Source organism: Microtus ochrogaster, chromosome 8 (assembly GCF_000317375.1).
Source record: "Microtus ochrogaster isolate Prairie Vole_2 chromosome 8, MicOch1.0, whole genome shotgun sequence".
Taxonomy (NCBI): Eukaryota; Metazoa; Chordata; class Mammalia; order Rodentia; family Cricetidae; genus Microtus; species Microtus ochrogaster.
In genome coordinates this window covers 23,490,762-23,503,037 of record NC_022015.1, presented here as the reverse complement: position 1 = coordinate 23,503,037, position 12,276 = coordinate 23,490,762, and the positions used below count along the sequence as shown (strand labels likewise).

The 12,276-nt window shown below is 49.9% G+C and overlaps 1 protein-coding gene across 10 annotated transcripts in view; it reads right to left on the bottom strand.

The window, feature by feature from the left end:
• Positions 1–12,276, bottom strand: part of Tacc2 (transforming acidic coiled-coil containing protein 2) — a 112,854-nt gene that overhangs the window by 33,269 nt on the left and 67,309 nt on the right. For 5 of the 10 annotated variants that reach the window (XM_026781102.1, XM_026781097.1, XM_026781103.1 and 2 more), the window contains 2 exons: positions 3,379–4,672; positions 1,507–1,542 (listed from right to left, as the gene is read on the bottom strand). In XM_026781102.1, the coding sequence (XP_026636903.1) occupies positions 1,507–1,542; positions 3,379–3,764 (422 nt within the window). In that variant the 5' untranslated portion in view covers positions 3,765–4,672. The remainder of the gene's footprint in view (positions 1–1,506; positions 1,543–3,378; positions 4,673–12,276) is intronic. The other 5 variants (XM_026781098.1, XM_026781104.1, XM_013347907.2 and 2 more) reach the window with 1 other exon arrangement.

Genomic DNA, 12,276 nt, shown 5'->3' with positions numbered 1-12,276 from the left:
AACAGATTCAATTTTCACATGGGCAAGGAGACACGGCTCTTAATGAACAGCCAGCCGAGCCTACATGGAAACAGAAAGTTCTGGATCCTGTGGGGATGCAGGAGCCCTTTGGGCTCACAGGAACACGGAGCCCAGTGGGTTCCTCTGCTCTGGAAGCCTGAGTGGGGTTCTGACTGAGGAGGAGTCTCCCTGGCTGTGGGTAACGGACACAACTCCATCCTCTTGTCTCCCCTTCACATAAGGTGATGGAGGTGGGGCAAACTGACCCCAGGAGAAAGGAACGAGTTTGAGCATAAACAGTACTATTTGGTCCATTAGTCAGCATATTCTTGGGGTCATAATCAAAAGTGAAAGCCCTCGACCTGCAAACTGGTGTCCAGCTCTCCCCACTATGGTTTTAGAACCAGGCAAAGCTAGAGCTTAGGTGTGGAAGAGGCAGGGTCCCTCAATTAAAATCCCACCACCCTCCTCTGTTTTCCCTGTTAACTGAGTGGACAGAGAAATCTGATACCCAAGTTCCTTCCTTGTACTCTCAAATACAACACTCCAACAATGGCATTTGATCATAAAAAAATACCATAAATGTTTTTTTATAGCATTTATGGCATTTGCCATCAAGAACAGTCCAGTCCCAACATAAGGCATATATTTATTCATGCATATAAATATATAGTTGTTTTATAGTTGCTAAATGACTTGAAAATACTAAAGCAGCTGCTTGGGTGAGACAGAATTGGGAGCCTCCATGCTCTCCTGAAGGCTGCCAGAAGCCTGGGTCCAGGTCAGCTTCCCCGGTAAGAGCAGGGAGAAGGCACCATAGATTCAGAGCCCCGAGCTGTGCCCTGGCTAGGGTATGGAGCACCAGAGGCATATGGGTGACCGATGCACTGATGCATGGCAGAGATGCCCATTGATAAGACATGTTGGCATCCAGTCTAGACGTAAGTAACCGAGAACATGAACCAAAGCACTCTGGCAATGGTTCTCAGCCATGAGTTCCACTCTGAGTGGATCCCACATTCCCTCCGGTTTCTACAAGCACGAATTTGGAAGAGCCCAAATGGTAGTGCCTCGCCATAACAAGAAACAGCTTCAGCGGTCTCTGCCCCAGGCTTCACACAGCGCTAAATATGAAAGCATCCTGCTACTGAATGGATCACCCGCCAGCCCAATTGATAACAAAAGAATGGAATCGGGTGTTAAAAACCAATATATGGATTTCAGAAGAAGATACAGGGCTCGGGGTGGGGGGACGACAGGCAAAGGAAGGCTTCCATTTCAGACAGACAAGCAGGCAGCTGTTGGCTAACCATGTTTTCACAACCAAGCAGTCTCGTGCTAATCATGATGAAACAGATAAGTAACCTTGACTGCAGGGGAGCCCTGACCCATCACTGCCAAGATCTACACAGAAATACAGCAGCCACCACAGAGAAGAAAGGAAAAGGGTTGCGAGCAGAAGCCCCACATTGGATGCAAGAGGCAGATTGTATTAAATTTACTTACAACAGAGAACACACAGACATCACATCTTCAACCATCCTAAGACAAAAAGACAAAGAAGAGAGACAGACAGAAGGAACTGACAAAAAGATAAATCTGCAGACACCGGGCACTAGTGGGTTAGGATGTGGCAACCATCCATAGCGGATTCTGCTCCAGGGTGCACAGTCCAGCCTTCTGGGAAAGGGTTGTTGCCTTCCTCTCTAGCTTCTAACCACCCAGAGGGTTGGTACCTAAAAGCTCTGCCTCCACAGGAAAGTCTTCCAAACTAACAGACCCACATGTACTAAGGGTGACAGCGGGACACAGGGTCAGCTCCCCCAACCTTCTTAGCTCTGATGAACAAAGGGGGGGAAAAACGACTAGGGATGTACTATACTATCTTGGGTCAGAAGAAGGGAGTGCCTACCAGGTGACTCTTTCTAAAGATGAGAAGTTATGGCTTTGAAGTGTAAAAGCATTGCTGGGTCTTAGTCCACTCTCCCTACCCCTATACAGGGTTTCTCTGTGTAATAGCCCTGGCTGTTTTGGAACTCACTCTGTAGACCAGGCTGACCTCAAATTTAAAGATCCGCCTGCCTCTGCCTCCCAAGTGCTGGGATTGAAGGCGTGCACTACCATCACCTGGTTAATACTCCACTCTTAAAATAAATTTCTACATGGATTTGGGTGAGTGGGTAGGTAGGGAGGACCTGGGAAGAGTTGGGGGAGGGGAACCATGAACAGAATATATTGTACGAGGAGAAAAAAAAATCTATTTTCAGTAAAAGTTAAAATTAGTTTTAAAAATAAGGTTCTAATATGAATCTTATAGAATCTCTATGAAGGGTCTGGTTGGGGAACAGAGCTAAAAACAAGTTCATGTTTGGAGCCAGACTGGCCTTCAGTTACTGTAAGATAGTGACTGAACAACTTAAGGCCAAAGCAGAACCTGAATTATTCTCAGATAGCCAATGCAGATGGCTCACCCTGTGTTAGTAGACCCAGAGGGTCCAGCCTGGCATGGGAGGCTGAGTCTCCCACCTGATTAAATCATACTGATGTTTCCCAAGAGAGCCAGGATGTCTGTAGCAACTGGACACATGGTCCTTGGCTTATAGATCCTCAGGAATGGACCTATAGTTGACAAAGTTGGACTTCTCAGGGTGAGTGCTGGGCACCAACACAAAACAGCTAGGGACAATCGTTGGCAAGTGTTTGTGGGCAAAAGCCATTCTTCCTAGGGATTATAGGGCTTACTTCCCCCATCCAGGTCCCACCAATCTCTTCAGATCTTATAGATACTTTCAAGTCTTATTTGAAAAAGATGTCCAACGGAAAGGCAACAAAGGGCCCATTTTTAAAAATAGGCTCATTGGAGGGCAAGCAGCAGCTCTCCTTCCGGGGCCTCCTGCAGCCTGCTGCCCTATGTGGCCCCTGAGTTAAAGAGACATCAGCAGGTAGAAACAAATGCTGTAGATTCTGAAGGGTGTATATCCCAACCAATCCAAAGACAACGCCTATGCTAACCAGGGAAGAGTTCAGCCACCAACAGGAGGGTAGCCAGGCCTGCTGCTTCTCTACGGAATTTCCCATATTCCCCTGGAGTTGAAAGGTCAGCATTAGCTAAACATAAAACTTCAAGTCCCTGATTTATTAAGGTGAAAGATCAAGGACTTTGTGGGTTCAGGGATAAGGAGATGATACAGCCACAGAGGCTACAGAAAGGAAGTGTGTATCCTGCCTGCTTGGAGAAACAGCCACAAAAAATGGTGTCATTACAGCGACAAGGGGCAGGATGAGGGCAGCCGGGGCTTTCCCAGGCACAGGCAGGACCAGAAGTCACAGCAACACACACCCACTCTGAATCCTCGCCACCTCCCTCCTTGAACTTACGTCTTCAGGGGCGTCTTCTTCTTCTTGGCGGGCTTATTCAACCCATCCCCGTCCACTTCAGCGGTGCTGGCTGGGATCTCAAAAGAGGCTGGGGATTTAGAAGGTGAGCTGGGGGTCTTAGAGGATGTCTTAAAGGGGTCAAGGGACTCTTCACAGGCATCAGGGTCAAAGTTGTACGACTGTTGGGGCAGTTTGGGAGAGTCTTGCATTTTTGAGGTGGAGGAGAAAGGGTTAAAGTTGGGGTCATCCCACTTGTCTATGTCAAAGGTGTAGGTACCTTTAGCAATAGGGATGTCATTGGGTTCAGTAGGGGACCTTGGAGGTGAGGCAGGAGTGTTGTCAAGTTTCTCAGGTGTCTTTTTCATCTTTGGCCTCCTTAGGGGCATTTTGGCAGCTGGCTTCTTGCCTATCTTTTTGGTGGGAGGGGCGTTTTCCTGCTGACTGTCCCAGTTACTCTTGTCCTCAGAGTAGTCAAACTCCAGCCTCACTGAGAGTCCTTTGGCAGGCAAGTCCTCCTGCCCCCCACTTTCTGATAGGGTCACCTCCACTGCCTCAGGGGCTGTGGTAAGAGGCACTGATTTCCTCCCCACAGGGGGTGAGTTCTGCACTCTGCCACCTCCAGAAACCGGAGGGTTGACGTCTTCTGCCCTCTCCAAAGTCAAAGGAGAGGTGGCTGTGGGCACAGGGGTGGGCTCCAGGGGTGTCTCTTCTGACAAGGTACACCCAGTGCTCTCGGGTGTGGCCGGCTCCGTCTCTGGCGCAAGGTGTTCCTCACTGGGGACTGGACTCTCTTCACCTGGCTCCTGCTGGGTCTCCTTCACTGGAGGGGTGTCTGTGGGCTTCTTAGCGGCCTGCTTCTTTTTCAAGGAAGGTGGCCGTGTTTTTTTAGTTCTCTTAAGGGTGCTGGACGCACTGTTGGATCCAGTACCACACACATCTGTGGCAAGGGCCCCAGCTTCGGGGCTGCCCGGGCAGGAAGCACCGTCAAAATCGCTGGCTTGCAGGCTGAGCGAGCGGGACAGCGTGGACTTGGAAGGGGGCACGGATTCGGTGGATTTCCTCCGCGTGCTCACCTTACACTCCTGACCCTTGTAGTCGGCAGAGCATGGCTCCAGGCTCTGAAAGTTGTCCACCAGCTCGATGCTGTCGAAGTCTAAGTTGTAAGTTCCGCTGCTGGCTATCGGCTTGTCTTCATCGAACACCGCCGAGGAGGAGTGCGGAGGACGGAAAGGGCTTCCTTCCACGGACTCGCTGCGAGGGCCATCGGGAACCACGGGCGGCTCAGAACTGCATCCTGAGGAAATGGAGACAAAGCAGTCACCTAAAGACATGGGACACTTGAGGGCACTTCTCACGCTGTACCAGATGCCCACTCTGCAGAGCAGAGGTTGATAAACTCTGAAAACAGGCACCCCGTATGGGCAACAAATCCTGGTTTCATTGCAGCACTGGCTCCAGACCCTGGGCAGGTTTCCCTGGGTTCCCTCATTGGTATAATGGGAGCCAATCGGAAAAGAGATAAAGGCTTGCTGTAGGTCATTGTCCTCATAGCCCATCAGCCATTACCATGGCCACCAAAGCATCCGTTGACTCCTACTTACAAGAGACTCTCAAGATCAAGCCTGATGACAGTCCTCATGAAGAAGGGTGTGCAGAGGGTCAATAGACCCTAACTTGAGAGTCCCATCACTCCTTCCTATAAACACTCAAGCTGGGTATGGTCTCATTGTACAGTGTGGAATGCCAGCTGAAGGGAGGACTATCTTTGTAGCTATGCAAAAACTGTCAGCCTTGCTGAGGTGACTTTCTGCGATGTGGCTGTTTTGGGGTTACCCACGCTCTGTAAGTAAGGCCACGCTGGACGCTAGAGGAATGGTACTTTAGTCTGTCATCAGCGTCTGTAGTCATAGGAGCGGTGGGGCTGCGTCCCCAGCATCCCGGCCGCCTGGCTAGCTTATGCCCCAAAATAATTACACGGACACTGTATTCTTTTAAACACTGCTTGGCCCATTCTGCTTGGCCCATTAGCTCTAGCCCTTACTGGCTAATTCTGATATTCCGATCAACCCATCTCTAATAAACTGTGTAGCTCCAGTTTTACCGGGAAAGACTCAGCATGTCTGACCTGGCGGCTTGCTTTATCGTGCGCGTCTGCCCTGGAGAGTGGAGCATGGTCTCTCTGAGGCGTCTGCCCCTGAGAGGAGAGATGTCAAGTCTGAGCTCACTTCCTCTTCCTCCCAGCATTCTGTTCTGTTTACTCCTCCCACCTATGTTTTAACCTATGAGGCCAAGCAGTTTCTTTATTACTTAACCAATGACCTGACCTTCCTCCATCAAGCGTCCTATCAGGTTTGTTTGTAATCTTACCAGGAAAGTCACGAAACAAAGAGAAAGTGTCTTAGACAGAAAGGGCTGTGTGTGCAAAGGCCCTGGGGTAGGAGAACCCTGGGGTATTATAAAAAATAATGATGGGGCTGATGCTGTTGAAGTCAGACAGGAGCAAGACAGGAAACAGAGAAGGCGAGCAAAAAATAGTCAACCTTTGGTATGTAAATTAAATATGGCCATAGTCAACTCTGATCCTGATTGCTTAGGCGCTGAGAAGAATGTGCAAGGCTTTATGTGAGGTGCGTTGAGCAGGACTGAGCTAGCCCTTCACTACCTGCCCCCCAAGACACGACCTGGATGCTCTCCCACCAACCTGCCTGCCTGCCTGGCTCTGGCTTTGCCTCCTGTCCATTCTCCATTCTCTCCTCCCAGCTTTTTACCTCCTCCAACCCTGTCAGCCAATGGGGCTGCTCCTTATCTTCCAACATGCTCATGGACAGCAACGTCAGCCAAAGGACGCCCAACGATCTCACTGTCCCACTGCTCCCAGGAAACCCACCAGCCCTTGCATGGACTTCTGGGCTCCCAGCTGTACTGCCATAAAAGGGAAAACCTTGTCCTGTGGTCTGCAGAAGGCAGAACATGAAACAGAAAAGGCAGCAGAGCACGGATGGACCTGGGACCGTGGACTGTGCACATAGACAGATGTTATGATGCATTAGCCCCTCTCTCCAGGTAAGCTTCCAGCTAAAGTCCAGGAAGCCATTATACTTGAGTTTCAGATAAATGGACAGTCTGGAAGCGAATGTGTCACATGAGATTCAAACTGGCCTGGGTGTCCTACGTCTGCACTTTTTAAAAAAAAAATATTTATTTATTTATTTATTTATTATGTATGCAGTATTCTGTCTGCTTGTATGCCTGCAGGCCAGAAGAGGGCACCAGACCTCATTACAGATGGTTGTGAGCCACCACGTGGTTGCCGGGAATTGAACTCAGGACCTTTGGAAGTGCAGGCAACGCTCTTAACCGCTGAGCCATCTCTCCAACCCCATCTTTGCTTTCTCAATAGCTGTCTTATCCTTTGTCCCAACAGTCAAATAAGCCAGTCTGTTTCTGTAGACTGCACCCTACCTCCCCCAACCCTGAGCTGTGGATGCCCTCTGCTGTCGGTGGTGGGGGGTCCTCTCACGGTGCTTCCTAACTTTGCTCACAGGCAAGCCCTGAAGCTGGATCCCCTGCTGATGAAGTGGGAGACTAGAGCACAAGGAAATGGTAAGCTGCCAGGTTCAGAAAAGGGCTTGCTTACCTGTCTCCAACTTTCCCTCAGACAGCTTAATAAACATCCCTTGTACTATGAGTACCTGGGGAAGCCTGCCTGTCACTCTCGGAGCCAGCGCTAGTGCCAGGCCTTCCCCTCTCTCCCCTAACCCTAACTCCACTAGGCACACACGCCCTGAGCATTTGCAGCCTCCGGTCCCAGTTCCCTACCATCTCCAAACACACTTGCTTCCTTCCCATCTCAGAACAGGTCTCCGCCTTTCTTCCTTCTGAGGTCACTTTCCTTCTTCTCTGAGGCCCTTGGGCCTTCAAGCACAGCTTTTCTTCCTGTCAGTAGCAACCTCTTCTTCCTGCCCTGTGCAGGATACTTGGTTCCGGAGGCGGAAGACCAGAGATACTTGGGGGTGGGGAGAGGTACTCTCACATGGACTTTGGCAGCAGGGAGAGGGGCCTCAGTCAGTCCTTCACTCTGTAGACAGACCCTCCAGTACCAAGCTTTCCCTGTGAATCTGCTCCACAGTCTCGGCAGCCTTCAAAGGTCAGTAGTTTTCCCGCATCACGCAACAGTCAGCAGATTCAGCCTCACATCTGCTCTGTCCTCGTGCCTACTCAGCCTGGCTTTCCTAGTCAGAAGTGCTGGTCCCTAATTAAGGCACAGGCAAAGAACCCAGTTTTGCTGCAGTTTCTTATCCCCAGCCCCAAAGATGCTTGGGGGCAATCCCTCATTGTGGGGAGCCAGCCTGTTATGTGTAACAATCCTCACCTCATCCTTAGCTCTGACCTACTAGACATCAGTAGCATCTCCTATCCTAGGGCTGACAAAATGTCTCCAGACATGGTCTCCTGTCCCCAGAAGGACAACACTCTCCCTAGTCGGGAGTTGCTATTTTACTGAATAGTTCTCAGAGCAGGCGGCTCTCCTCATGGTCCTTTACAAGGTTGGGATGGCCTCTCCATGTCATTGCCATGGGCAAGCCCAGACTTGGAGGGCAAGTATGTCCAGTTGGGTTCCCACTAGATTGCTACACAGCCACAAAGACTTCATTCTGCATAAAGACTTCATTCATCCTAAACCTGGGGTGTCTCCACCTCAAGACTGGGTGACTTCAACAACAGAGAAGAAATATGTTTCTCATTGCCCTGAGTTCTGAGGCCAAAGTCCACAAAGGAGGTGTCAGCAAGTCTGGCCTCTCCTAGGGCTTTTATCCTTGGCTTTCAAGTGGTCAAGTCTGGCTCTGTTGTCCTTACATGGCCTTTCCTCTGAGTAGATATAGCCTTCATGTCTCTCTTTTTTCTTTTCTTTGTTTTGTTTCTTGAGATAGGATTTCTCTGTGTAGCTTTTGAGCTTGTCTTGAAACTCACCAGGCTGGTCTCGAACTCACAAACATCCACCTCCCTCTGTCTCTGGGGTTAAAGGCCACCATCGCTGGCCTAAAGTCTCCTCTTGTTACGGGCTCCACCACCCTAAGACTCCACAAACCTTAATCACCACCTGAAAGGCCCTGTCTCTCACACATCACATCAGGAGTGAGGACTTTAATGTGGGGATTTAACAGGTACACAGTCCAGTCTACAACACCGGAGCTAGGCAACACAGCAGATACGCAAACCAGCCTATAACACCTGTGCTGGGTAAAATACCTTAAGCTAAACAGAAACCAGAGAGAAGTAGAGGAAAAAGTGTCCTGACAACTGACGTCACGCACCTGAAGTCTCCCTACCTTCAGCGGAGGCCACATTTCTTAGCCTGCTGGAGTATTTTCTAAGTGACACTTGAGATGGCTAGAGCTGTCCCTCCTGCACGGTGAGCTCTCTCAGGGATAAGGATGTAAAGGCTAGAGGGAACCCTTGGCGTCCTGACATGCTCAGATTCTCAGCTGACTAATAAATCAAGCCCATAGGAAGCACAGCGACCACCTAAGCACACTAATAAGAAAAAGGTCTCCTCTTTCAGCAGGCTAATGGAGATGAACAGAGCATTCCTTGGTCCTCTTGTGGCATTTTGCCAGTGGTTGTATGCTGTGGGACAATGGTCTTCTACCCTGTCACTTATATTGTACTGTTTTAATAAAATGCTGACTGGCCAGTAGCCAGGCAGGAAGTATAAGCAAGGCGACCAGGCAGGAAGTAGAGGTGGGGACAGGAGAATTCTGCTGGCAAGAGGAAAGACTCAGTCTGCAGTTGTCACCCAGACACAGAGGAAGCAAGATAAGAATGCCTTGCTGATAAAAGGTACCAAGTCATGTGGCTAACACACACAAGAATTATGGGCTAATGTAAGTTATAAGAGTTAATAAGAAGCCTGAGCTAATATGCCGACCAGTTTATAATTGACATAGACCTCTGTGTATTTCTTTGGGACTGAACGGCTGCAGGACCAGGTGGGACAGAAACTTCTATGGATAAGGAGCTGCATCAGGACTCCCCAGCAGGGTCACAAAGGGAAGTAACCAGTGTGTAGAGGACCAGGGCCTGGCTAGATTCTTGGTTTCCCCTCCTAAGGTTCCCTGGGGTGAACACGACCACAGTGGGTCCCTGAGATCACTGCACTCTGGTTCCCTCACCTCTCTATGCAGCCACAACCTCCTACCATCTTTCTGACATGAGCTGAGTGGGGCTTTGGACTGGCTGCAGTGGGCTCACGTACCTCCTGCTCAACCATATCCTCTATCTGTGTAACACCTACCGCAGGACAAGAGACCAACACATTCCACCTGGGCTCCTCACCTTACACATGGGGAACATGTGTGAGGTTACACATCAGAGTCCCCAACAGCTCCACTTGTTCCAGAAAGCTGGGTACATATTCACATTCACATCAGGAAGAGTAGGAAAGCTACCTGGCCCAAGTGCTGTGGTACCCAGACCCAGCTCTGAAAAGCCCCGATCGTCAACTTGTGTGTCCTCAGCCTAAACATCCATGACCCCTCAAATTCCCATGCAGAAGTCTCATTCTCAAGGCAAGACCTCCGAGAGGGGATTAGGTCACGGGAAAGAGTGTTCACGGGATTGATTAATACCTTGAGGGAGCTTGTTGGTCCTATCCACCATGTCCTGGCACGGCAGGGTGAGTGCCATGGGTGAACCTGACCTCCTCCAGACACCAAATCTGAACCCCAGCCTCAGAATCAAAGCAACAGACTTCTGTTAGCCACCATCTACTCTGTCTACAGGTAGGCTGGCCAAGGCTGAGGCTGTGTGTTCGGGCAAGCTATTTCATAAATCTGTTACTGTTGCAAGCCAGGGGTTCTTGTGAGGGTGGGACAGAAGGCCACATGAATGCCTAGCATAGGGCACAGTTGGTGCCAGGAAAAAACAGCCACAGCCCCTCAGATCCTGCCCACCCCAATGACAGCGGCTCCCTGTTCTGCAATCCCAGGTGAACATCTCATTACCAGGGACTTGAGTCACACCAGGGTTTGTCAGAGATGAGAGCAAACGTCAGTGTATATATAGAAACAAGCCTCCTGTGGTGGACCCAGTGATGGCAGAAGCACCGCTGGCAGCTAATGCTGAGAGACACGGTCTAAACTCAGAGACCAGAGAGACGTCTCTTTCCTATAAGAGGAAATGTGTAGGCACACGGGCCACTGAGCAGCTCCAGTCACCATCAAGACTTCTCCAGGCTAGGAGGGCTGCCAGCAAGAATGTGCAGACAACTTTGTCACTACAAGAAGATGGCCCAGAAAGGATGGTAAGGAGCTCACCTCAGCTCTTCCACCATGTACCTGGTTGATCATCTGCTTCCTGCTACCTGACCATCCTGTGGGGCTCAGCTTGGGCTGCAGGTCTCGGGACCAGCTGACAGAGCTGTTCAGCACCCGGCTGAGTGCCAGTGGGCACAGCAACGACTCAGCACCTATGAGGCCAGAAGCACCGAGCAGCCAGGACACAGACGAGCTGCGTGGGAGGGCAGGAAGCTAGAGTTCCCAGCCCAGAGTCTGTCACGTGCTGCAGGATGAAGGGAAGGTCACGACCTCAAAGGAAGGGAATGCTATTCAAATAAAGGATACTTAGCTCTCCAAGATAAAGCAAAGGTCCTATTGCGAGCCTAACACAGGGAAAGTTCATAATCCAAAACTATTATTTAATCAGGTGAAAGACAAGTATGTCTCCCACTGATGACATTGCCTAGTGTTTTACAGAGTCTAGAGGGGAGAGATTTCAGCACATGCAGGCTGCTGCCTTCATTTGTACACGGAAAACTGGACTCCTCAGTCGGGGACAAATACAAGGTTGGCATTCCGCATTGTGTCCTTCTGTGCCATGGAGCACAAAAATGCTCATAGGATCCAGCATACAGTAAGAGACTGTTTTGTTAAACAGGTTTCCAGGAGGAAAAACCATGTTTGTATTCAACAGTCAAAGGTCTTGCCTATTATTTCCTGTGGTTCCTGGGGCTCCTTTAGTGACATTCCAGGAATTCTGCAGAGGAAAACTATAAACAATAGATTTTCCCCTCCTGCCCTTTCTTTCCCATGGTTTTCAGAACAAACCCTTCTCTCCCCAGGGTGACCCACGCAAGCAGCACAGGGCCTTCTCATGCTTTTGTGGTGCCCCCCACAGGTCTGCAGAATGGATGGGAAGTTGGGGGGGGGCATCTTCCAACATGTGCAAAGAATCAGATTATCCTTTGTACAGCCTAAACCAAGGAGGTGGGTGCTTTCTGGAGGCTCAGTCCCCAGTTCAGGTCTCCTGACTGTAATCTCCATGCTGACTGGCTCTCCGCAATTTTCAAATTTTCAAAGACTCCAAGAGGCGTAGTCAAAGGTTCTAAGGGATTGTGACTCAGCAGCAATCAATATCTCCAACGCCCTCTCCACACAGGCTATCTCTTAAGCCTCTATAATGGTCATTCTTTTATGAACTGTCATTTAAGTTGTGTGTGCTTGTTTTTCTGCTTCATTGAAAAAGAAGTTAAGGAGTGGCTGGTGCTGCCATCCCTGTCCTGGAGCAGCTACTGCTCCTTAACAGTTTGCACATCACCGTGATGAAGATTGAGAAGCCAGAGCCTGGCAAACTGGAGCTTTTCATTGACATCTGACCGCCAGGGAGCTCCTGCACCACTGTGCCCTGTGCGTCCATCTTGCTCTAATGTTTACTATTTCAAACCAGACTCAATTCATTCACAGCATGGGCTACATTCAGACTAAATGATGAGGCTCCAAAGCATCGTGGCCAGACCTATGGATTTCCCAAAACCAGTGGTGCACTGGGATATACACATAGTGTGCACTGGGATAGACATCGAGTGTGCCCTGGGATAGACATCGAGTGTGCCCTGGGATA